Here is a 24124-nt window from a genome sequence, read left to right on the forward strand (position 1 = left end):
TTCACTGTATAAAATACAATCACAAGGACTGTGTGTCATCATTAGAAAGTGCAAATATAATGCAATGTGCAAAAAATAAAAATCATGATGAAAATATTTACAATCAGCATAAATCCTGTTATTGAACAGTGATTAGTAATGCTTGAAAAGTAATCAGCGGCAGCTGTACACATAGAAAAAAGACATGACTCACCCCATTAGAATAAACAAAAAACACGCCGTGTACTGGCATTACCAGAGGCTCAGAGCGCAAGACTGAAACTAGCAAATGGAGACACCAGTTTCCTGTCGCTCATGCTCAGTAGCTCCGTTTGCACACCGACCCCATCTTGGATAAGGGAAGGCACCAATGCGCATGTGCCCATAATATAGCGAATCCTTATAATAGGCTTGCAATGCTACATCACAATGCTATATATAAAAAATTCCTAAAGAAATATATAGTGCTTTTATTAAATCGCCTAAAGCGAGACAATGGGAATATGAATTGTTGGGTATATCCAGAATATAGGAACACCTCCCATTAGCTGGGATAGGTAACCCATATCCATATGGAGAAGAGTGTGGTGCACCCCGCTAAGAGCACAACACACAAATTCTCACAAAACTGGAAACATATTTCAAACCAACACAGGTTCAAACCCGAATGATAGCACATCAGCATATAGCCATTTTAAAAAATAAAAAAGAACTGCGCATATATTCTTATTTATTTAGCCTTATAGACGACAAAAATATTTTTTATCACTATTAATCAAGATAAACATCTCAAATAGAAGGGGAGTCATGTCTTCGAAATTCAATCTGCTGCTGCTGGAGAGTCTAGAAAAATATAAAATAGACAATATTTAATACCTAAAAATTACACCAAAGACAAGATAAGGAAAAGAACAATTGAATCAAAGAAATAGATAACACAAAGCAATTTTATAGAGTAAGCTGTAATTTATATTCCACATTTAATCCAAAAGATTTCAATTCGGTCACCCCCTCTTCTCAAGGGAGGGATCTGGTCTATAATCGTAAAGGATAAGTCTCTCTCTGTATGCTTAAGATCAAAAAAATGTTTTGCAGCTGGTAAATCTTGCCTCTTTTTCCTAATACTATGTCTATGTTGGTTCATCCTAACCTTTAACTCACATGTAGTTTCCCCTGCATAATATAAATTGCATGGGCATTTCAAAAGATATATGACAAACTCGGAAGAACAAGTTAAAAACCGATTAATTTTAATTGTACTCTGATTATGTGGATGCTGAAAAGAGCTGCCTTTAGTCATATACAGTAAGTACAATTTACACAATTCAAACAGGGAAATGACCCCAACCTCGATTTGCCTGTCAATGTAGTCTGAAGAGCATTATTCATAGGGCCTGTATCAGAATGGACCAGAATATCTTTTAAATTCCTGGCACGCTTATAAGAGATCAATGGAGGGGATTCAAATTCTTTAACCTCAGGGTGGCACCTGCCTAGCATCTGCCAATGTTTTTTAAGAATTGCCGCAATGTGTTTACTTTCATCACAAAATGTGGTGATGAAGGGGATCCTATATTTTTGTTTTTGTACACTATCCCTCTTCCCACAACTTTTTTGTACTAAAAGATCATTACGTGTCAATCCTTTAACTTTACATATAAAACCCTCCAGTAACTTCGCAGGATATTTCCTGTCACTGAATTTAGTAATCATAGTATCCAGGGCTTTCTTCATAACATCAGGTTCACTTACAATACGTCTGACACGTAACAACTGACTAAATGGAAGAGATTCAATCATCTTCCTTGGATGATGGCTATCAAAACAAAGTAAATTGTTCTTATCAGTCGGTTTTACAAAAATTTTAGTCTCCAATCTATTCTCTTTACATTTAATTAATATGTCCAAAAATTGGATCTCTGTTTCAGAATATAAGAGTGAAACCAATATCCTCTTTCATAGTATTAAGAAACCCATGAAAAGTCTCCAATTCAGCAATAGTGCCAGTCAAAAAGGAGGAGGACATCATCAATGTATCTCCACCACCCGAGCACATGCTCAAAGTGGTGGGACACATAGATGACGTCCTCCTCCAATGTTGTCTTAACTAAGTTGGCATAAGCCGGTGACATATTGGCACCCATGGCTGTCCCTCTCATTTGAATAAAAAAATCATCCCCAAAAAGAAAATAATTATTGCACAATACCAACTCCAACAGTTTTATCAGGAAAACCCTTTGGTCAGAAGTAAACTCAGTTTTAGATAATAATCTATCAACACACCTGAGACCCAGATCATGGCTAATTGACCTATATAATGATATCACATCAAAGGATGCAAGGATCACTTTCTCTTTTAGATGTATGTCCTGTAATTTACATAATATCGGTAGTATCCAATATGAAAGATTTTGCTTTCTGACATAATGGACTTAATATTTTATCAAGAAAGATCCCAATATGTTTAAAAATGGAACCTCTACCTAACACAATTGGACGGCCGGGAGGATTAATCAGGAACTTGTGTATCTTAGGCAAAATGTATATGATTGGTATAATCGGATTATTCACCAATAAAAATTTATAGATATCCTCATCAATTACTTTTTCAAGGAGTGCTTCATTCAAACTTTTTTTCAATGACTCTATAATTTTGAACTTAGGATCATTGTCCATTTTTTTATACACTTCTATATCAGACAATTGCCTCCTAATTTCAGCCAGATAGTTTTTAGTATCCATGACAACGACAGCACCACCCTTATCTGCTGACTTAATGGTGATGCTGTCGTTGGCTGCCAATCCAAACAAAGCCTTGTGTTCATTTACTCCTAATGTTAGGATTTTTGAATCCAACCTGAACCTGATTATTTTTGAAAGCCTCCACATCTCTATTAACTGCCAAAATGAATGCTTCAATAGCAGGCACATTATCTGTTGGTATGAAATCACTCTTGTTAGACAAATCACAATCCCGCAATTTAAAAGTACCCACATTTTTCTCTAATATTGTGATATCCTGTGTCCAAACAACATTATCAACAACATTTTTCCTATGATTAGAAAACCAATGTTTTACTTTTATTTGTCTAAAGAACCCATATAGTTCCTTTTCCAGCTTTAAACCAGTTAACATGACTGCTAGGGCTATATGAAAGCCCTTTTGACAAAACTTCAATTTCAACATCAGGCAATGATCTAGATGAAAGGTTTACCACAAGATCTAATCCTTTCTTTTGGTCAATGCAGGTCTTTGTGGGTTGATCTGTGTTTTCTGACGTTTTTCTTTTTAGTCCACGGTGATGCTTTCTCCCTCTTCTAATCCTCCGATGCATTCCTCTAGATGGGGCCTTTGTGTCTCTAGAAAAATTATTAATATTCAGAAAATCAAACAAGTCTCTATTTGTGGAATTTAAGGAAAAATAATGACCTGGCTTATTATGCAATTTCTTTCCTCTATACATTTTGCTAGAATCATTTTACCAATTGTAAATCTTCCCCATTCGATAAGCCTCCATGACTTTTATCCATTTACGTCTCTTAACTTCTTCTAATCCTTCCTTAACTTTATGGAACCGAGTTTCAACGTTCTTCTTAAATTTATCAAACATCTCCATGCCCAGCACGTCTTTCAATTTTTTTTCAGTGTCCACAACATTTGCATTAAGCATAGCAAGCTCTTGCTGAAGAAATTTCATATTCAGAAGCAATGTGTCCAAAGCATATTTATTGGACAAAAAATATTTTTTCACAAAAAAATTCATTCCCAGAAAAAAGATTAGGGTGAATATTAGAACGGAGACCCCTGGGTATCCTTTTATGTTTATAATACTCCCTTAATATGGTTATAGATTATGCCCCCACTTGCTGCCCCCATAAGATGCTCCATAGATTATGCCCCTATTTGCTGCCCCCATAAGATGCTCCATAGATTATGCCCCCATGTACTGCTCCATTAGATGCTCCAGAGACTAGACCCCCATAAGATGCATAGATTATGCCTCCATAAGATGCTCCATATATTATGCCCCCATATGCTGCCCACATAAGATGCTCAATATATTATGCCCCCATAAGATGTCCATAGATTATGCCCCCATAAGATGCCCCATATATTATGCCCCCATATGCTGCCCCATAAGATGCTCCATATATTATGCCCCCATAAGATGCTCCATATATTATGCCTCATAAGATGCTCCATATATTATGCCCCTGTATGCTGCCCCCATAAGATGCTCCATATATTATGCCCCCATATGCTGGTCCATAGATTATATCCCATATGCTTCTGCTGCAAATAAAAAAATGACATACTCACCTCTCCGTCACTGGCGGACAGGTTCTGGTGTCTCCGCTGGCTCAAGACCCGGCACCTGAGATATTCACCTGTCTCGGGTCCATCGCTGCTTGCCGCTGTCTGCTGCATCCTCTGTCAGTGACTGTTCAGGCTGCAGAGGGCGCGGTGCGCACTATCCACGTCACTGCACCCTCTGCTGCCTGAATGTCACTGACAGAGGATGCGGCAGACAGCAGCGAGCAGCGATGAACCGGGGACAGGTGAATATTGGATATACTTACCCCCTCCTGGCGCATCTCCCTTCAGCGGTCACATGGTACCGCTCATTAACCCCTTCACAACCAGTGACACAGCGTATGCGTCATGAAAGTCGGTGTCATGACTTCAAAGCCCCCTGGGGGTCGGGTGACCTAGGTCACTGAAAGGTCACCCGACCAGCAGATACAGGGGGCTTTGTACTTCACCACGGAGGGCGTCGCTTCGCCCCCACGTGGCTACGATCGCTCTGATTGGCTGTTTCACTTTTAACAGCCAATCAGAGCGATATTAATATTTCATCAATTAAAAATTGATGAAATATTACAATCCAGCCATGTCCGACGCTGCTGTAGCATCGGACATGGCTGGTGACACCGATCCGACCCCCCCCACTGGTTAACAGGGGCGATCTGCCCCCCGCCACTGAATGACAGCGCCGCCGTCATCATCTGCCCGCCAGCCTTCCCTCCGCTCCCCCCGCCTTCCGATCGCCCCCTCCCACCCCCCGGTACTCACCGAGTGCCGCTATGGCTCCTGGTGTCCCTTGGTCCCGGACCATGGGCGCCGCCATATTGGAAAATGGCGGGCGCATGCGCAGTGTGCCCGCCGGCTGCAATTTCCTTTCATTCATTTTGATCACTGTGATAAACTCTCACGGGGATCAAAATGGAATGAAAGGTAAATAAACCCCCCGATTAACACCCCCATAGGCAGGAACAACTAATAAAATAAAGAAATTATTTTTATTTTTATTTTTCCATTAGGGTTAGGGTTGGAAAGAGGGTTAGGGTTGGAACGAGGGTTAGGGTTGGAAAGAGGGTTAGGATTAGGGGGTTGGAAAGAGGGTTAGGATTGGAGTTAGGGTTGGAAATAGGGTTAGGGTTGGAAATGGGGTTAGGGTTGGAATTAGAGTTAGAATTAGGGTTAGGGTTGGAATTAGGGTTAGGCTTGTGCTTAGGGTTATGGTTAGGGTTGGTATTAGGGTTAGGGATGTGTTGGGGTTAGGGCTGTGGTTAGGGGTGTGTTGGGGTTAGGGTTGAAGTTAGAATTGAGGGGTTTCCACTGCTTAGGTACATCACGGGGGTCTCCAAACGTGACATGGTGCAACCATTGATTCCAGCCAATTTTGCGTTCAAAAAGTCAAACTGTGCTCCCTCCCTTCCAAGCCCCAACGTGTGCCCAAACAGTGGTTTACCCCAACATATGGGGTATCAGCGTACTCAGGAAAAATTGCACAACAACTTTGGGGGTCTAATTTCTCCTGGTAGCCTTGGGAAAATAAAAAATTGGGGGCTAAAATATTATTTTTGTGGAAATTTTTATTTTCACGTCTCTGCGTTATAAACTTCTGTGAAGCACTTGGGGGTTCAAAGTGCTCACCAGGCATCTAGATAAGTTCTTTGGGGGGGTCTAGTTTCCAAAATGGGGTCACTTGTGGGGGGTTTCTATTGTTTAGGCACATCAGGGGCTCTGCAAACGTAACGACGACCGCAGACCATTCCATCAAAGTCTGCATTTCAAAACGTCACTACTTCCATTCCGAGCCCTTATGTGTGCCCAAACAATGGTTCCCCCCCATATATGGGGTACCAGCATACTCAGGACAAACTGGACAATAACTTTTGTGGTCCAATTTATCCTGGTACCCTTGTGAAAAAAAATTTGCTGGCAAAAAATCATTTTTTTGAGCAAAAAAAAGATTTTTTAATTTTCACGGCTCTGCATTATAAACTTCTGTGAAGCACTTGGGGGTTCAAGGTGCTCACCACACATCTAGATAAGTTCCTTGGGGGGGTCTAGTTTCCAAAATGGGGTCACTTGTGGGGGGTTCCACAGTTTAGGTACATCAGGGGCTCTGCAAATGTAACATGATGCCCGCAGACCATTCCATCAAAGTCAGCATTTCATAATGACACTACTTCCCTTCCGAGCCCCGACGTTTACCCAAACAGTGGTCCCCACCCACATATGGGGTACCAGTGTACTCAGGACAAACTGGACAACAACTTTTGGGGTCCAATTTATCCTGGTATCCTTGTGAAAATAAAAAAATGCGCACTTAAAAATAATTTTTTGAGGAAAAATTTTTTTTTTTTATTTTCACTGATCTGCATTATAAACTTTTGTGAAGCACTTGGGCGTTCAAAGTGCTCACTATGCATCTAGAGAAGTTCCTTAGGGGGTCTCGTTTCCAAAATGGGGTCATTTGTGGGGGTGCTCCAATGTTTAGGTACACAGGGGCTCTCCAAACACGACATGGTGTCCGCTAACGATTAGAAGTAATTTCCATTTCAAAAAGTCAAATGGCGCTCCTTCCCTTCTGAGCCCTGCCGTGCGCCCAAACAGTGGTTCCCCCCCACATATGGGGTACCAGCGTACTCAGGACAAACTGGACAAAAACTTTTGTGGTCCAATTTCTCCTGTTAGCCTTGTGAAAATTAAAAATAGCTTGCTAAAAAATCATTTTTGAGGAAAAAAAATTATTTTTTATTTTCACTGCTCTGTGTTATAAACTTTTGTGAAGCACTTGGGGGTTCAAAATGCTCACTACACATCTAGATAAGTTCCATAAGGGGTCTAGTTTCCAAAATGGGGTCACTTGTGGGGGAGCTCCAATGTTTAGGTGCACAGGGGCTCTCCAAACGCGACATGGTGTCCGATAACGATTGGAGCTAATTTTCCATTCAAAAAGTCAAATGGTGCTCCTTCCCTTCCGGACCCTGCCGTACGCCCAAACAGTGGTTTATGACCACATATGAGGTATCGGTGTACTCAAGAGAAATTGCTCAACAAATTTTAGGATCCATTTTATCCAGTTGCCCATGTGAAAATGAAAAAACTGAGACTAAAATAAAATTTTTGTGAAAAAAAAGTACGTTTTTTTTTTTTTTACAGATCAATTTGTGAAGCACCTGGGGGTTTAAAGTGATCATTATGCATCTAGATAAGTTCCTTGGGGAGTCTAGTTTCCAAAATGGGGTCACTTGTGGGGGAGCTCCAATGGATAGGCACACATGGACTCTCCAAAGGCGACATGGCAACCGCTAAATATTCCAGCATATTTTCCATTCAAAAAGTCAAATGGCGCTCCTTCCCTTCTGAGCCCTGCCGTGCGCCCAAACAGTGGTTTATGACCACATATGAGGTATCGGTGTACTCAGGAGAAATTGCCCAACAAATTTTATGATCCATTTTATCCTGTTGCCCATGTGAAAATGAAAAAATTGATGCTAAAAGAAAATTTTTGTTGGAAAAATTAAAATGTCCATTTTTTCTTTCCACGTTGCTTTAGTTCCTGTGAAACACCTGAAGGGTTAATAATCTTCTTGAATGTAGTTTTGAGTAGCTTGAGGGGTGCAGTTTTTAGAATAGTGTCACTTTTGGGTATTTTCTGCCATCTGGACCCCTCAAAGTGACTTCAAATTTGAGGTGGTCCCTAAAAAAAAATGGTTTTGTAAGTTTTGTTGTAAAAATGAGAAATCACTGGTCAACTTTTAACCCTTATAACTTCCTAACAAAATAATATTTTGTTTCCAAAATTGTGCTGATGTAAAGTAGACATGTGGGAAATGTTATTTAGTAACTATTTTCGGTGACATAACTCTCTGGTTTAACAGAATAAAAATTCAAAATTTGAAAATTGCAAAATTTTCACCAAATTTCTGATTTTTTCACAAATAAACGCAAAAATTATCGACCTAAATTTACCACTAACATGAAGCCCAATATGTCACGAAAAAACAATCTCAGAATTGCTAGGATCCGTTGAAGCATTCCTGAGTTATTACTTCATAAAGGGACACTGGTCAGAATTGCAAAAAATGGCCTGGTCATTAAGGTCAAAATAGGCTTGGTCATGAAGGGGTTAAAGACATGAATATGCACATATTCATGACTTTAATGAGCGGGACCACGTGACCGCTGAAGGAAGGAAGGGAGACCGAGGGACAAGCAGTGGGCTTGCAGAGACGTGCCGAGGTGGGTCAGTATGATCTGACACCCCCGCCGACCCCTGGCGTATATGACTCGCGTATAAGCTGAGAGGGGGACTTTCAGCCCAAAAAAATGGGCTGAAAATCTTGGCTTATATGCGAGTATATGCGGTATATATATGTATTCTATGTGTCTATATCCTTTTGATTCTTTATTAAACATGTCAGTGTGATTTTACTGTATCGCAAAATGAATTGCCAGTTTTTGTTAAAGGACGCCAGTGCGTATTTCTCGCAAGTCACACTTGTGGTCCGTGTGTAATCCGATTGTTTTCTCGTACCCATACACTTGCATTGGCGAGGGCTGATAATCGGTGACAATTGCAGCATGCTGCGATTTTCTCAGCTTGATTGAAACGGCTGAGAACAAATAGGATAATGGGAGCTGCCCCATAGATTAACATTGGGACGAGCGCAATGCGATGTTTTATCGCATTGCACTCTTCCATTTTTCTCGCTAGTGTAACTCCAGCTTAATTGTGCTCACTGGAAACTTCAGTAGTTTACAAATTCTTCTGTAACCAATGCCAACAGTATGTTTTGCAACAATAAGGTTGCAAAGGTCTTGAGCTAGCTCACTGGTTTTGCCTATCATGCAATGTTTCTTGTGTGGCACCTTGGTAATGAGACACCTTTTTATAGGTCATCAGTTGCGCCACTAAGTAGCAGGATTGCTTCCTAATTACTGATAGATTTTATCAGATGTCATGACTTTCCATGCTTTCTTCATTTGTTCTATACTTTTATCCTGTTTGATATCTTATTATTACACATAACTTAATTTATGGACATCTATGGTTTGATTTATTTGCCTAAGTGATTGATCCCTTGCTGATTTTGTAAGTTTGCCGATTTACAAAGACATGAACAGTCTATAATTTTAAGGGTAGGTTAATTTTAACATTGAGAGATAGAATATCACAAATAAAATCCAGAAAATCACATTGCAGAAATTATATAAATTTATTTGCATTTTGCAGTGAGAAATAAGTATTTGACCCCCTACCAACCATTAACCCCTTACTTACCGCTGAAGCAATAGTACGTCAGCGGTAAGTGAGCCCACCTCAAAGCCGCAACATGTCAGTTGTTTTAAACAGCTGACATGTGCCCGCAATAGGTGCGAGCGGAATCGCGATCCGCCCGCACCTATTAATTAGTTAAATCCCGTTGTCAAACGGTGACAGTGGGCATTTAACTAACACTTCCGGCGCATGGCCAGAAATGAGCGTGTCGCCGACCCCGTCACGTGATCGGGAGTCAGCGACTCATTGCCATGACAACCAGAGATCTCATAGCAATGCTGTATTTCTGCTACATATAGGTGAGCTGAGCAATGGGATGCGTCTAGCTTCTTATGGAGGCTATTTAAGCATGCCAAAAGTAAAAAATGAAAAAAGTGTTTAAAAATTAAAAAAAAACAAAACATAAAAGTTTAAATCACCCCCCTTTCACCCCAATCAAAATAAAACAATAAAAAAAATCAACACAGGAGACTGCGGTGGCAAGAGAAGGCAGAGAGATAGGGCGAGGACGGTCAGAGATGGCGCGGCAGAGGCGCAGAGAAGAAGCACGGCCTGAGTCACAGTGAGCGCTGCAGGAGACAGCGTCACCGAAGTCGACAGTCAGGCACCTTACCTGGCCTGACGCCGATCCTAAATAGCAGGTGGATGCCGCCATGTTGGGGGCGGCGCCATCGTGTCATAACTCCCAGGAGGCAGAGCGCTGGGATCCCCACAGTGCGCAGGCGTCCGACGCCGAGGAACACGAAAGCCGGGTGTGGGGACGCGCCGGGCCACAGGAGTGCGCCGGGAGGAGCGCGCAGCCGGGACCGTGACAGTACCCCCCCTCTTACTCCCCTCCCTCCTGATGTTGGTTAGAAATCGTCTCATAATAAGGGGAGCATTAATATTCTCACAGGGTTCCCAAGATCTCTCCTCCGGGCTGAAACCCTTCCAATCAACCAAAAATAAGGTTTTTCCTCTGACTGTCTCCATGGCTAAAATGTCCCGCACCTCGAAAACTTTATCTGAACTACAAGGTTGGGGAGTCTGAGCTGCTGCAGAGTGAAAATGATTGAATACTGCAGGCTTGAGGAGGGATACATGAAAGGTATTGGGAATCTTCAGAGAGGAGGGCAATTTTAACTTATAGGCCATGTCGTTGATACGACTCAGGATTTCAAAAGGACCAGTGTATCGAGGACCTAACTTATAGGAAGGAATTTTCAACCTGATGTACCGTGAGGATAACCAAACCCTATCTCCCGGTTGATACGGGGGAGCGTCCAACCGTCTTTTGTCGGCATACTGTTTCATCCTGAGAATGGCCTTTTCGAGGGCTACTTTAGTTTCCCTCCAAATCTGAGTGAAGTCTGTGGACAAGGAGTCCGCTGCCGGTACACCCGAGGCAAGGGAAACAGGAAGAGGAATGCCGGGGTGTTGGCCAAAAACCACAAAAAAAGGAGACTTGGAGGATGCCTCGCCTGGATGGTTGTTATAGGCAAATTCTGCCCAAGGAAGAAGAGAGACCCAGTCGTCTTGGTGGGCATTGGTGAGATGCCAAAGGTATGATGTGAGAGCCTGGTTGACTCGCTCCACCTGACCATTAGACTGGGGGTGATAACTTTGGATTTTTCCTCAGCCTATCTTCAACAATCCGCAGAGGGCTCGCCAAAAACGGGAGGTAAATTGGACTCCTCGATCCGAGACGATATGCTGAGGAAACCCATGGAGGCGGAAGACGTGGAGTAGGAAGATCTTCGCCAACTCGGGAGCAGTAGGCAGGCTAGGCAAAGGAATGAAGTGGGCCATTTTGGAAAATCGATCCACGACCACTAATATCACTGTACATCTGGAAGATGGAGGCAAATCGGTGACGAAATCCATAGCAACATGGGTCCAAGGACTGGCAGGCACCGGTAGCAGATGCAGGAGACCCGAAGGAGGATGTCGGGGAACCTTATTTCTGGCACAGGAAGGACAAGAGGCGATGAAATCCAAGACGTCTTTGCGAAGGGAAGGCCACCAATAATGATGGCAATCTCCAATTGCATAGTTACGTTCAGGAGCGGAGAAGGCTTTAGAAAAGAACCTGCAGGTGAGAGTTCGGCCGGAAGAGGATTTTTGCATCAGAACAGCTCCAGCTCCCACTGAGGATGCGTCAACTTTGAGAATGAATGGCCTATTGGTATCCGGGCGATGGAGTACAGGAGATTTCTCAAATTCTAGCTTCAAAAGCGTCCTGCGCATCAGGAGGCCAGAGGTTGGGATTGACTCCTTTGCGGACAAGAGCAGAAATAGGCTTAGTCAAAGACGAGAAGTGGGGAATAAATTGCCTATAATAATTGGCAAACCCCAAGAAACGTTGAATTGCCTTTACACCGAGAGGGCGAGGCCACTTGAGAACTGCGGAGACTTTCTCAGGGTCCATCTCCAACCCCGAGCTCGAGACGATGTAACCAAGAAAAGGCAACGAAGTCTGCTCAAAAATGCACTTCTCCAACTTGGCAAAAAGGTGGTTTTCTCTGAGACGTAGGAGAACTTGGCGAACATCTCGACGATGTGTGGCTAGATCTGGGGAGTAGACCAAGATATCGTCCAGGTAGACCACGACACAGGAGTAGAGGAGGTCTCGAAAGATGTCGTTAACGAGTTCTTCTTTTTGGATAAATTATTTAGGCTTACTTGTGCGCTGCTGAGACCAGGATAAAGTCACCACATGAGAAACTTTTTAACTCTTTATTCCCAACGCGTTTCGAAGTGGAAAATCACTTCTTCATCAGGGGATGACATAGAGACTCTCTATGTCATCCCCTGATGAAGAAGTGATTTTCCACTTCGAAACGCGTTGGGAATAAAGAGTTAAAAAGTTTCTCATGTGGTGACTTTATCCTGGTCTCAGCAGCGCACAAGTAAGCCTAAATAATTTATCCAAAAGGATTTCTCTCTGTGGTCACGGACGTGAACCTCGGGCGTGCAGCAGGCTGACATTGACCTACATGCTTTTATCCTTCCTGGAAAAGGTGAGTAGATTCTTTTGAATTTATTTCATCTGTTACCCAGATAAGACCCTATTGCGCTCTTTCTTTCCCCAGTTTTATCTTGTTAACGAGTTCTTGGAACATTGCAGGTACGTTGCAGAGACCAAACGGCATAACCAAATATTCATAGTGCCCGTCTTGCGTATTGAACGCGGTCTTCCACTCATCTCCTGAGCGTATGCAAACAAGGTTGTAGGCTCCTCGTAGGTCGAGCTTGGTGACCACTCGTGCTCCCCTCAAGCGATCAAAGAGCTCCGAGATGAGCGGCAAGGGGTATTTGTTCTTAATCGTGATGCGATTCAAGCCATGGTAGTCGATGCACGGGCGCAAAGACCCATCCTTCTTCACAAAAAAGAAGCCTGCTCCTGCAGGGGACGAAGACTTCCGAATAAATCCTCTGGCCAGGTTGTCTTGAATGTATTCAGACATGGCTTGGGTCTCAGCCGAGGAGAGAGGATAAATTCTACCACGAGGAGGAGTGGTACCTGGAACGAGCTCAATGGGGCAGTCGTAGGGACGGTGCGGAGGAACAGTCTCAGCTTCTCTCTTGTCGAAGACATCCGAAAAAGCAGTGTAAGCCAACGGCAACCCGGAGGGAACAGGGAAAGGACGGGGGTTACCTACGGGACGCACTGACAGCAGACACCGAGCCTGACAGGACTCCCCCCAGCGCAAGACGTTGCCACTATGCCAATCTAAAGTGGGCTCGTGGAGCCGCAGCCAAGGAAGACCGAGGAGGATAGAATGGGAGATACCCGCTAGGACATAAAATGTAACTTTCTTCCTGTGCAGGGTCCCTATTTGCAATTCTACTTCTTGAGTGACAAGAGTAACGGTTTCTTGTAGGGGTTGACCATCTACAGATTGTGACGTTCAGCAGCAGACAACATCCAAGAGTGGACCCTCTGGGTTGCGGATCTGGAGCCCCTGGGCCGAGCGCGCCAGGTGATGACCGTCCACTATACAGGGATCATTAGAGGCAGGACCACAGAGGTCAGAACCGCGAAAGCCGGTAACAAGAGAGATGGCTCACAGGAGATACGGATGAGAAAGATTGAGGGACGGTACTGGATACTAGGAACACCAGGTGAGTACACGGAAGTGCGCTAATTATAGGATAGTGCGAAACAGGTAGACGTGAGCCTGTATGGCGTGTGGCGAGGAATACGCCCGGAGATAAACCCAGCAAGACGCGTGTGATGAGCACGACAGAGTACAGAATGAAGCAGCAGTCGTGCCAGGAGGAGTCTTAGAGTATAGGGACAGAGAGAGTGCCCGGAGGCACAGCAGAGCAAGAGACAGAACACAAGATCCAAGAGGATGCCAGAGGGCACGACTGAGCAAAGACAGAGCGGAATGGAAGTTCAGAAAGGGTGCCCAGGAGCACCGAGAACACAAGGCGGAACAGAGGACCTGAGTACAGCGAACAGCCTGGCAGAGACACAAACGTCCCAGCCAGGAAGCACAACAATAATCAGGCACCTCCCCTAGGGGGAGGTCGCCTGATATAGCACATGACTCCTACTAGTTCCGGGTCAGGACCTAGCCAGAAAGCACATGACCACTACACATGAACCAAAGATAATGGATGGGGAACCCTTCTCTCCCAGGCCCATTCATGGAACTGGAGATCAATCTGGGTGGCCAGAGAAATCAGATCTTCCAGAGCTGTTTGGGTGTCACGACCAGAAGGCTAATCCTTAATACGGCCCGAGAGACCTCGCCAAAAGGCGCCCACCAGCGCCTCGTTGTCCCAACCTAAATCCGAGGACAAGGTCCTAAACTGTATGGCGTACTGCCCCACCATCAGAGAACCTTGGCAAAGGTTGAACAGCGCCTCAGTGGTGGAGGCAAGACGGCCCGGTTCATCAAAAACCCGCCGAAAAGTGTCCAAAAATACGGATAACTGAGTGACCGCAGGGTCGTCACGCTCCCAAAGGGGATTGACCCCAGCCAAAGCGTCCCCCTACTAATGGGAGATGATGAAGGCCACTTTGGCTCGGTCAGTGGGATAGTGCTGGGGCAGTAGTTCAAAATGGAGGCGGCACTGATTTAAAAAACCCCGGCATAATTTGGCATCACCGTTATACCGGGGTGGCTTAGCTAGCCGTGGAGGCGGGTGAGAAACCGGAGCTGGGGAGGAGCTGAGGCAGCCGACTGCAAGGAAAGTAATCGGCCATCCACAGACGCTATGTAACTCAGGATATGGGTCTGAGTATCACACTGCTGAGCCAATTCTTGCTGTAAGCCCGCCAACTGGGCAGCATTACCTGGGTCCGAGGATTGGAGAGCAGACAGACGCGAGTCCATAGTTTTCATAAAGGACATAATGCGCGTCTGATTCTCCCGAAGGAAAACAAACTCCTTTTGCGCAGCTGAGGCTCTAGCGTGGTCCATGGCCTGACTGTACTGTTACGGTTGCTGTAACGGGGCGATGAAGAACAACCCGGAAGTGGACCCTCTGGGGCACGGCTCCAGAGCCCCCGAGGGCGAGCGGACCAGGTGTAACCACCCCCTATACAGGGAGTGTTAGGGGCAGGCCCACGGAGGGTAGAACCTTGACGGCCAGAACCAAAGGGGCAACTGGGGTAGGCCTGGAGAGGATACACAGAGTCAGGGCTGTAGCAGAGACGGGCCTGGGAATAATGGAGGATGGGTTGCGTAACAAACACAGCGGATGGCACAGGCGGGAGGCTGCAATAGAGAGGAGAAATGGATAAGGACACAGACTGAGAGACAAGGCAAGGGACAGGCGGTCAGAGACAGACACAGGAGACTGCGGTGGCAAGAGAAGGCAGAGAGACAGGGCGAGGGCGGTCAGAGATGGCGCGGCAGAGGTGCAGAGAAGAGGCACGGCCTGAGTCACAGTGATCGCTGCAGGAGACAGCGTCACCGAAGTCAACAGTCAGGCACCTTACCTGGCCTGATGCCGATCCTAAATAGCCGGTGTACGCCGCCATGTTGGCAGCAGAGAGGGAGAATTGATCATCTCCCTGCTCTGCCCCTATGTTCTCTTCTCTGCCACAGGACCTGTTATGATGTCACAGGAGGGGAGGAGTCGAGGTCACATGATCCGGGGCCTCACTGACTGTATGCACTATGCAGGACTCTGCTGTGCTGGTTGTCATGGCGCCCTGGGATTGGAGCAGTAGCATAGCTCTAATCTCTTTTGGGTGCACAGGACCTGTGATGAGGTCACAGGAGGGTAGGAGTCAGGGGTCACATGATCAGGGGCCTCTCAATGTATGCAGGACTCTGCTGTGCTGGATGAAGGGAAGTTTCTGTGTGGGGTCAGGAGGGGTTTACAGGGTGCATGTAGCAGAGCTGTGTGTGTATGAGGTGTACGGAGCGGAGCCGTGTGTGTATGAGGTGTTGAGGTGTATGGAGCAGAGCCGCGTGTGTAGGAGGTGTACGGAGCGGAGCCGCGTGTGTATGAGGTGTACGGAGCGGAGCTGCATGTGTACGGAGCGCAGATGTTTACAGAGCGGAGATGTGTGTGTGTGTACAAGGTGTACAGAGCCTCGTGTGTACGAGGTGTACGGAGCGGAGCCGTGTGTGTACGGAGTGGAGCCGCGTGTGTACGAGGTGTACGGAGTAGAGCAGCGTGTGTACGAAGTAAACGGAGTGGAGCCGGGTGTGTACGAGGTGTACGGAGCGGAGCCGCATGTGTACGAGGTGTATGGAGCAAAGCCGTATGTGTGTGAGGTGTACGGAGCAGAGCTGCGTGAATACGAGGTGTGCGGAGCCGCATGTGTACGAGGTGTACGGAGCGGAGCCACGTGTGTATGGAGCGGAGCCGCATGTGTGCGAGGTGTATAGAGCAGAGCCGCATGTATACAAGGTTTACAGAGTGAAGCCATGTGTGTACTGAGTGGAGTTGTGTGTATGTGAGGTGTACGGAGCGGAGCCGTGTGTGTACGAGGCATAGAAAGCGGAACCGTGTGTGTATGAGGTGTGCGGAGCTATGCGTGTACAAGGTGTATGGTGGGGAGCATTCATGCCTCCCAACCGTCTCGATTTTTCTGTCGGGAGCTTACTTTTCCCGCTGACACAGGAGTACACGGCAGAGCCCCGAGGAGCACTTTAAAATTTGAACGTGACGTTCCACCGAAAGTGACGTGCTGGAAGCGGACCGGAAATTCCCTCAGGGAATGCTTCAGATTCATCACCGTCTCCTCCGACAGCGGGATCACCTTGGACTCGGGGATGTCGGCCATGTGAGCGGATCATGATATGTCCTGCACTGGGAGGCTCAGTTGGGCACTATAATGGGAGTCGGGCTGCTATAGTATCTTTATAGAATCTTTCTTTCTCTCTCTGTTTCTTTCTCTCTCTCTGTTCTTTATTTCTCTCTCTGTTCTTTCTTTCTTTCCCCTCTTCCTTTCTCTCTCTCTCTGCTCTTTCTTTCGATCTGTTCTTTCTTTCCCTTCTTTTTCTCTCTAATCTTTCTTTCTCTCTAATCTTTCTTTTTCTCTCTCTGTTCTTTCTTTCTCTCTGTTCTTTCTTTCTTTCTCTCTGTTCTTTCTTTCCTCTCTTTCTCTCTCTCTGTTCTTTCTTTCTGTTCTTTCTTTCCCCTCTTTCTTTCTCTCTAATCTTTTCTTTCTCTTCTAATCTTTCTTTCTCTAATCTTTTTCTCTCTCTGTTATTTCTTTCTCTCTCTGTTCTTATCTCTATCTGTTCTTTCTGTTCTTTCTTTCTCTCGGTTCTTTTCTCTTTCTCTCTCTGTTCTTTCTCTCTCTCTCTTTCTGTTCTTTCTTTCTCTATAATGTAGCCCCCTTCATATGGTATAATACAGCGCCCCCAAAAAATATAATGTAGCCCCTTCAGAATATAATGCAGCCTCCCTCATAGAGTATCATGCTGCCCCCCTCATGGGGTATCATGCTGCCCTCCCTTATATGGGGTATCATGCTGCCCCCCTTACACGGGGTATCATACTACCCCACTCATACGGGGTATCATGCTGCCCTTCTTCATACGGGGTATATCATGCTGCCCCCTCATACGTGTATTATGCTGCCCCCCCATACGGGGTATCATAATCACGCAACCAGGACTCACTATATAAATTTAAAAAAAAAACTATACTCACCTCTCCTCCACGATCCCACGCTGATTTCGGCGGTGGCTCTGCTCTGATGTCAGGAGCTGCGCTTCAGTCAGACCGGTACACAGAGGGGACGCGATGAAGTGACGTCATCGCGCACCCGCTGTGTGTCAGAGGAAGAGGGTAATGATGGGAGAGGGAGTGTCATGTGATGCTCTCTGTTCCATTATTGCGGTGCGCACTGGGGGGCCACGCTGACGCCGCAATAATGGAATATATATATATATATATATATATATATATATATTTATATATATATATATAATATATATATACACTCACTGGCCACTTTATTAGGTACACCATGCTAGTAAGGGGTTGGACCCCCTTTTGCCTTCAGAACTGCCTCAATTCTTCGTGGCAGAGATTCAACAAGGTGCTGGAAGCATTCCTCAGAGATTTTGGACCATATTGACATGATGGCATCACACAGTTGGCGCAGATTTGTCGGCTGCACATCCCTGATGCGAATCTCCCGTTCCACCACATCCCAAAGATGCTCTATTGGATTGAGATCTGGTGACTGAGGAGGCCATTTGAGTACAGTAAACTCATTGTCATGTTCAAGAAACCAATCTGAGATGATTCGAGCTTTATGACATGGCGCATTATCCTGCTGAAAGTAGCCATCATATGTTGGGTACATTGTGGTCATAAAGGGATGGAGATGGTCAGCAACAATACTCAGGTAGGCTGTGGCGTTGCAACGATGCTCAATTGGTACCAAGGGGCCCAAAGAGTGCCCAGAAAAAATTCCCCACACCATGACACCACCACCACCAGCCTGAACCGTTGATACAAGGCAGGATGGATCCATGCTTTCATGTTGTTTACGCCAAATTCTGACCCTACCATCCCAATGTCGCAGCAGAAATCGAGACTCATCAGACCAGGCAACGTTTTTCCAATCTTCTACTGTCCAATTTCGATGAGCTTGTGCAAATTGTAGCCTCAGTTTCCTGTTCTTAGCTGAGAGGAGTGGTACCCAGTGTGGTCTTCTGCTGCTGTAGCCCATCTGCCTCAAAGTTCGATGCACTGTGCGTTCAGAGATGCTCTTCTGCCTACCTTGGTTGTAACGGGTGGCAATTTGAGTCACTGTTGCCTTTCTATCAGCTCGAACCAGTCTGCCCATTCTCCTCTGACCTCTGGCATCAACATGGCATTTCCGGCCACAGAACTGCCGCTCACTGGATTTTTTTTCTTTTTCGGACCATTCTCTGTAAACCCTAGAGATGGTTGTGCGTGAAAATCCCAGTAGATCAGCAGTTTCTGAAATTCTCAGACCAGCCCTTCTGGCACCAACAATCATGCCACGTTCAAAGGCACTCAAATCACCTTTCTTCCCCATACTGATGCTCGGTTTGAACTGCAGGAGATTGTCTTGACCATGTCTACATGCCTAAATGCACTGAGTTGCCGCCATGTGATTGGCTGATTAGAAATTAAGTCTTAACACACAGTTGGACAGGTGTACCTAATAAAGTGGCCAGTGAGTGTATATATATATATATATGTATATGTATATATATATATATATATATATATATATATATATATATATATATACATATATATATATATATATATATATATATATATATATATATATATGTATATTATAATATAATTTTTGGCAACAGCACGGTCATCTGCTGATGTTCTCTGGTTAGGGGCCCACTCAGAAGATTCGCCCCCCCGAACCAAAACCCTAACTACGCCTCTGGTATACATACATGTTTGTTTAATGCTGCTAGTGAAGTTAAATTCACCATTATTTTCATTTCTGATCAGAATTATATACTTGTAACTGAATTTTGATACTCCTGTGAGACTGTTGTTACAAATATTGTTTCTTTTTAATGTCCCTGGACAGTCTTTTTTTTCCTGGCTATTTAAAAATCCAATATCTCATTTTCCACCTGCTTTGACAGTGTAAGTGGGCCCCATACCTCTTGGTCCCTTGTGCAGCTGTCCATGTTGCACCTATGGTATGTCCACCCCTGTCCTGGAGTTTACAGTAATTCGCACAGCGTAATTTGCCTAACCTAGTTATTTATCGCATATATAAGATTTCCAGATTCCTTGAACTGTATATCTCTTTTAATTAAACCTCTGATTTAAAAAAATGTATAGTAATATTGAATTTGACTGATTTTTGTTTTGATTTTCTGTCATAGCTGACATGGGCTTTGCTCGATTATTTAACTCTCCACTGAAACCTCTCGCAGACCTTGATCCAGTTGTGGTTACGTTTTGGTACAGAGCTCCAGAGTTGCTACTAGGTGCAAGACATTATACTAAAGCAATAGGTAAGTAATTTACCTTAGTAACATTTTCACCTTTATCCCCCTAACTTTATCCCCCTAAGGCTACTTTCACACATCAGGTTTTCGGCGTCAGGCGCGATCCGGCGTCGTGCCGGAGCGCCGGATCCGGCAAATATTTCATAAAACCGGATGTGACGGATCCGTTTTTCTGCCGGATCCGTCTTGTTCTTGACAGACAAAACCGGATCCGTCTCATCCGGTTAATCCGGTTTTTGTTCCGTTTTTTGACAGATTACGCCGGATCCGGTTTTTAAAATTGACCCTTGTGGCCTTCCGAACGGGATTGGCTACTGAAAAACTATATATAGCGTGTTCCTACAGCTCTTCTTTGACAGGTTGTAGAGGAGAAAGTGCAGGTTGGAGAGAAGAGCAAGTTACTGGCGAAGATGGATGTTGTCATTGGAAATATTTTGAAGAATTTGGCGGATTTTACAGCGGAGGTGAATCGTTTGAGGGTGATTGTTCTGGAGAAGGAGAGAGCGAGACAGCAGCGCATCAGGCATCGTAGACGACGTTTGTGGATCCACCCCTTCACAGCCAAGAGAATGACGCGTGGGGTCTATTCTACACTCTGCATGGACCTTAGACGAAACCCGGATAAATTTTTTGGATATGTTCGGATGAAAATGGAGAATTTTGATTACTTGGTGGAGCGCATTGCACACCTCATAAGAAAAGCGGACACCTATTGCCGCTTCTCTGTTTCACCCGCAGAGCGTCTGATGGTGACTTTAAGGTAAGCCACATTTATTGGATGTGCTCGCATCAGAGCACACTTTCACTGCAATCTTGTTGGTGGTAGTTTGTATCTCCAAGTGTTATAGCTGAGTTTTGGTATGTAATGCTGTGATTTAAAACTAATTGATTTCTTGCAACTGGAGAATCCCTTTCGTCACTGCATTTCCAGTACAGACTCGGGATTTCCCCCATATCTGGAATAGTGAAGTACACATGCCGTGCACTGTGGGACTCCTTAGCTGAAGAGTTTTTACCAGAGCCCAGAACAGAGAGGTAGATTGAAATTTCAGAAAAGTTTCTACAGATATGTCAGTTTCCGAACTGCTTGGGCGCTGTGGACGGGAAACATATCCGCATTGTAAAGCCAGCCGGATCGGAATATTTCAATTACAAGAAATATTTTTCAATTGTCCTCATGGCCATCGCTGACGCGGAATACAAATTTATTGCTGTTGATATTGGGGCCTATGGCCGCTCCAATGACTCTCAAGTTTTCAAACTGTCTGCCATGGGGCGTAAACTGTATGGAAACACCTTCCAGTTCCCACCCCCTAGACCGCTGCCGCAAACATCTGGTCCACCTATGCCATTTGTCTGTGTAGGGGATGAAGCCTTCCATCTGTCAGAACACCTTTTGAAACCGTACTCTAGCAGAGGATTGACAAGAACAAAACGCATTTTTAATTACCGCCTCACAAGAGCAAGAAGAATGGTTGAATGTACCTTTGGTATTCTGACAGCCAGATGGCGGGTCCTATTGATTGCGATCAACCTCAAGACAGAAACTGTGGACGAGGTGATCAAAGCTTGCGTGGTACTCCACAATTTTGTTATCTGCAAGGAACCCATTTCCATTGAGGACACCTCTGAAGAAACCACCTTGCAAGATTACCATGACATTACCACTAGAAGTTCTGTGACGGTTTCAGTAATGAGGGACAATTTTGCACTATACTTTGTCACCTCAAGGCAGAGTACACTGGCAGGATGACAGAGTGTGAAAGATTTGTGCCCTTAACCAAACTTGTGTACCTTCTGTACCAACAGTATATACCTTTGCCAACCAAAGTTGGCTATCTTGTCATGGTCTCTATTTTTACCTTTAGGCCACAGGTGTGTACCTGGTTGTGTTTTATGCAAAGTATTTCACCTTGTAACAAAAGTTGTGTACATTGTTAGGAAATCACCAACAATAAACACAACTTTTTAGGTGAAATACTTTGCTTCAAACACAACCAGGAACACAACTGTGGCAAAAAGGTAAAATTTACCCACAGTTATATACCTGGTTTTGAATACCTTTTTACCTTTGAAATACCCTGTATTTAATCTTTTTTTTAAACATAGTTCGCCGCAGAAAGAAATGACAGACAACCATTGTAAAACGATAATTTAACTTTTATTTTAAGTATTTTTTTTTTTGTAAAATGTTTTTAAAGTTTAAAATACTTTTTTAATAAATGTTTGAAACCAACCAAATGGGCATTTTTATTACAACAAAAAACATTATAACTCGGTGTAGTGTGGGGTGGAAATACTGCTGGAGGGGCTGCGGGACACTTCGACACTGGGAGTGTGGAGAGAGGACTGGGATCGTGGTGGGGAAGGAACAGTTAGAGGTGAAGGTGTGGAAAAAGCTACAGAATGGGTGGACATGTGGGAGGCAGAAGAGGTGGTGGGCGGTGGAGTGGAGGGTTGGGCAGGGACTGTAGGAACAGATGATGTTGATGGCAAGTTGTATGGGGAAGGAGTTTGGTACGGGGAAGGAGTTTGGTACGGGGCAGGTTGCTGGAAGTGGGGAGATGTCTGGTACTGGGGAGGTTGCTGGTACTGGGGAGGTTGCTGGTACTGGGGAGGTGGCTGGTGCTGGGGAGGTGGATGGTATGTAATAGGAGGGGGAGGATGGAAAGTGGCTGGAGGGGGTGCAGGTGGAGGAACTACTGTGGTGGGAGGAGGAGGTTGGGAGGTAACGTGCTGGAGAGCACCGTGGCATGAATGCATTACATGCATCTGCTGGGTAGGAGAGAGCGTTTCCATGCGCTCCACAGCAGACCTGAAAAAGGTGTGGTTTGGCGAAGATCTTGCTTCTGAATGCATGGTTTGCAGAAGTGTCTTCACCTCCAGAATGCTGGAGTTGATCTGCTGAAAGCCTGCGGAGATTTGCTCTGACAAGACTTTTAGACAGTTCTGGAAAGATGCATTCAGATGCAAGAACTCTGGCGCATAAGTCTTTTCCTGACCCCTCTGCCGCTGCCGCCCAGTACCCGCAGGTGTACTAGAGGTGGCAGGGGCAGAAGGGTGGGGTAAAGGGAAATCGATCTCCTCACCAGCAGCTTCATGTAATGTAGGCGGCCACGATGCTCCTGTGCTGGTGGATGGGACAGATGGATCGAATGTGTGGGAAGGTGCAGATGTACCGGGGCGGTTGAAGTGTTCCTCGGTGCCGGTCTCCTCAGGGATCGCCTCAGAAGGGTCCAATCGTGCAGGCTCCCAAGTGCTGCTCACCGTGCTGTGGAATAAAGAGAAAAAAAAACAATTAAAATACTGACATGGTATGGCCCTGGCTGAAAAAAAAAAGTTACATCTAAACATTTTTTTTCACATGTGGTGTGTAATATTTACCTTCTGGTGACCATTGTTTCCCGGAGGAACGACAGGGCTTGTGCGTACTTGTACTTGCTCCTGCGTCCTCCAGATCCACTCGGGGCCCGCATCTCTTTATTGAACTCCTTCTTGAAACGATCTCTCACTGACCGCCACCGCTACACAATTCTGTCCCCTGAAACGAGAAAGGAGTGGTTAGTATACAACATCAGTGTTTCCCAAACTCCAGTCCTCATGGTCCCCAGGGGTCATGTTTTCAGGATTTCCATAGTAAATGGAAATCCTGAACACATGATCCGTGGGGACCACGAGGACTGGAGTTCGAGAAACACTGGTTTACATCAAGCAACCGGTACTGTATATACTTACGCTCTTTAATCTGGGCCCGAGCATCGAGGTCCTCCCAGCGGTCCACAAGGAGCGAACAGATTTCCTCCCAGAGTCATCGGGTAACGATCAGGTCAGCATGGCGGCGGTCAGCCATATTCCATAGCGGCTCCCTTTCTCTGACGAGATCGATGAGGTGGTCCACATCAATCCCTCCATCCTCACCGTCAGAGTCGGGAGCACGCTGTGAAGGCTGTTAAAGAAAAAGACAAAAATAACATAATTAGCCTCCACAAAAGAAATGAAATAAAAAGTGCAAAAAAACAAAGCAAAAATATTTATACTTACACGCTGGTGACCGCCGCGTTGCTGTCGCCGACGACCCTGGGAGGCACTGCGAGGACCTCTTGGCCGAGCACCAGATTGGGAAGACTAGAGAAGAAAACAAAA

General features: G+C 45.2%; 1 protein-coding gene and 1 long non-coding RNA gene across 2 annotated transcripts in view; one reads left to right on the forward strand and one right to left on the reverse strand.

The window, feature by feature from the left end:
- The window catches only part of CDK19 (cyclin dependent kinase 19), a 394114-nt gene that overhangs the window by 271595 nt on the left and 98395 nt on the right, over positions 1 to 24124 (forward strand). The window contains exon 6 of the mRNA XM_073576006.1: positions 19856 to 19987. Within this exon, the coding sequence (XP_073432107.1) occupies positions 19856 to 19987 (132 nt within the window). The remainder of the gene's footprint in view (positions 1 to 19855; positions 19988 to 24124) is intronic.
- On the reverse strand, positions 693 to 15643 carry LOC141089537 (uncharacterized). The gene is made up of 3 exons (XR_012232318.1): positions 15490 to 15643; positions 3195 to 3339; positions 693 to 822 (listed from the first exon to the last, which is right to left on the reverse strand). It is a non-coding gene; the product is annotated as an uncharacterized lncRNA (long non-coding RNA).

The sequence above is a fragment of the Dendrobates tinctorius genome, unplaced genomic scaffold (assembly GCF_039654945.1).
Source record: "Dendrobates tinctorius isolate UK_male_01 unplaced genomic scaffold, ASM3965494v1 ptg000046l, whole genome shotgun sequence".
NCBI classification, from domain to species: Eukaryota; Metazoa; Chordata; class Amphibia; order Anura; family Dendrobatidae; genus Dendrobates; species Dendrobates tinctorius.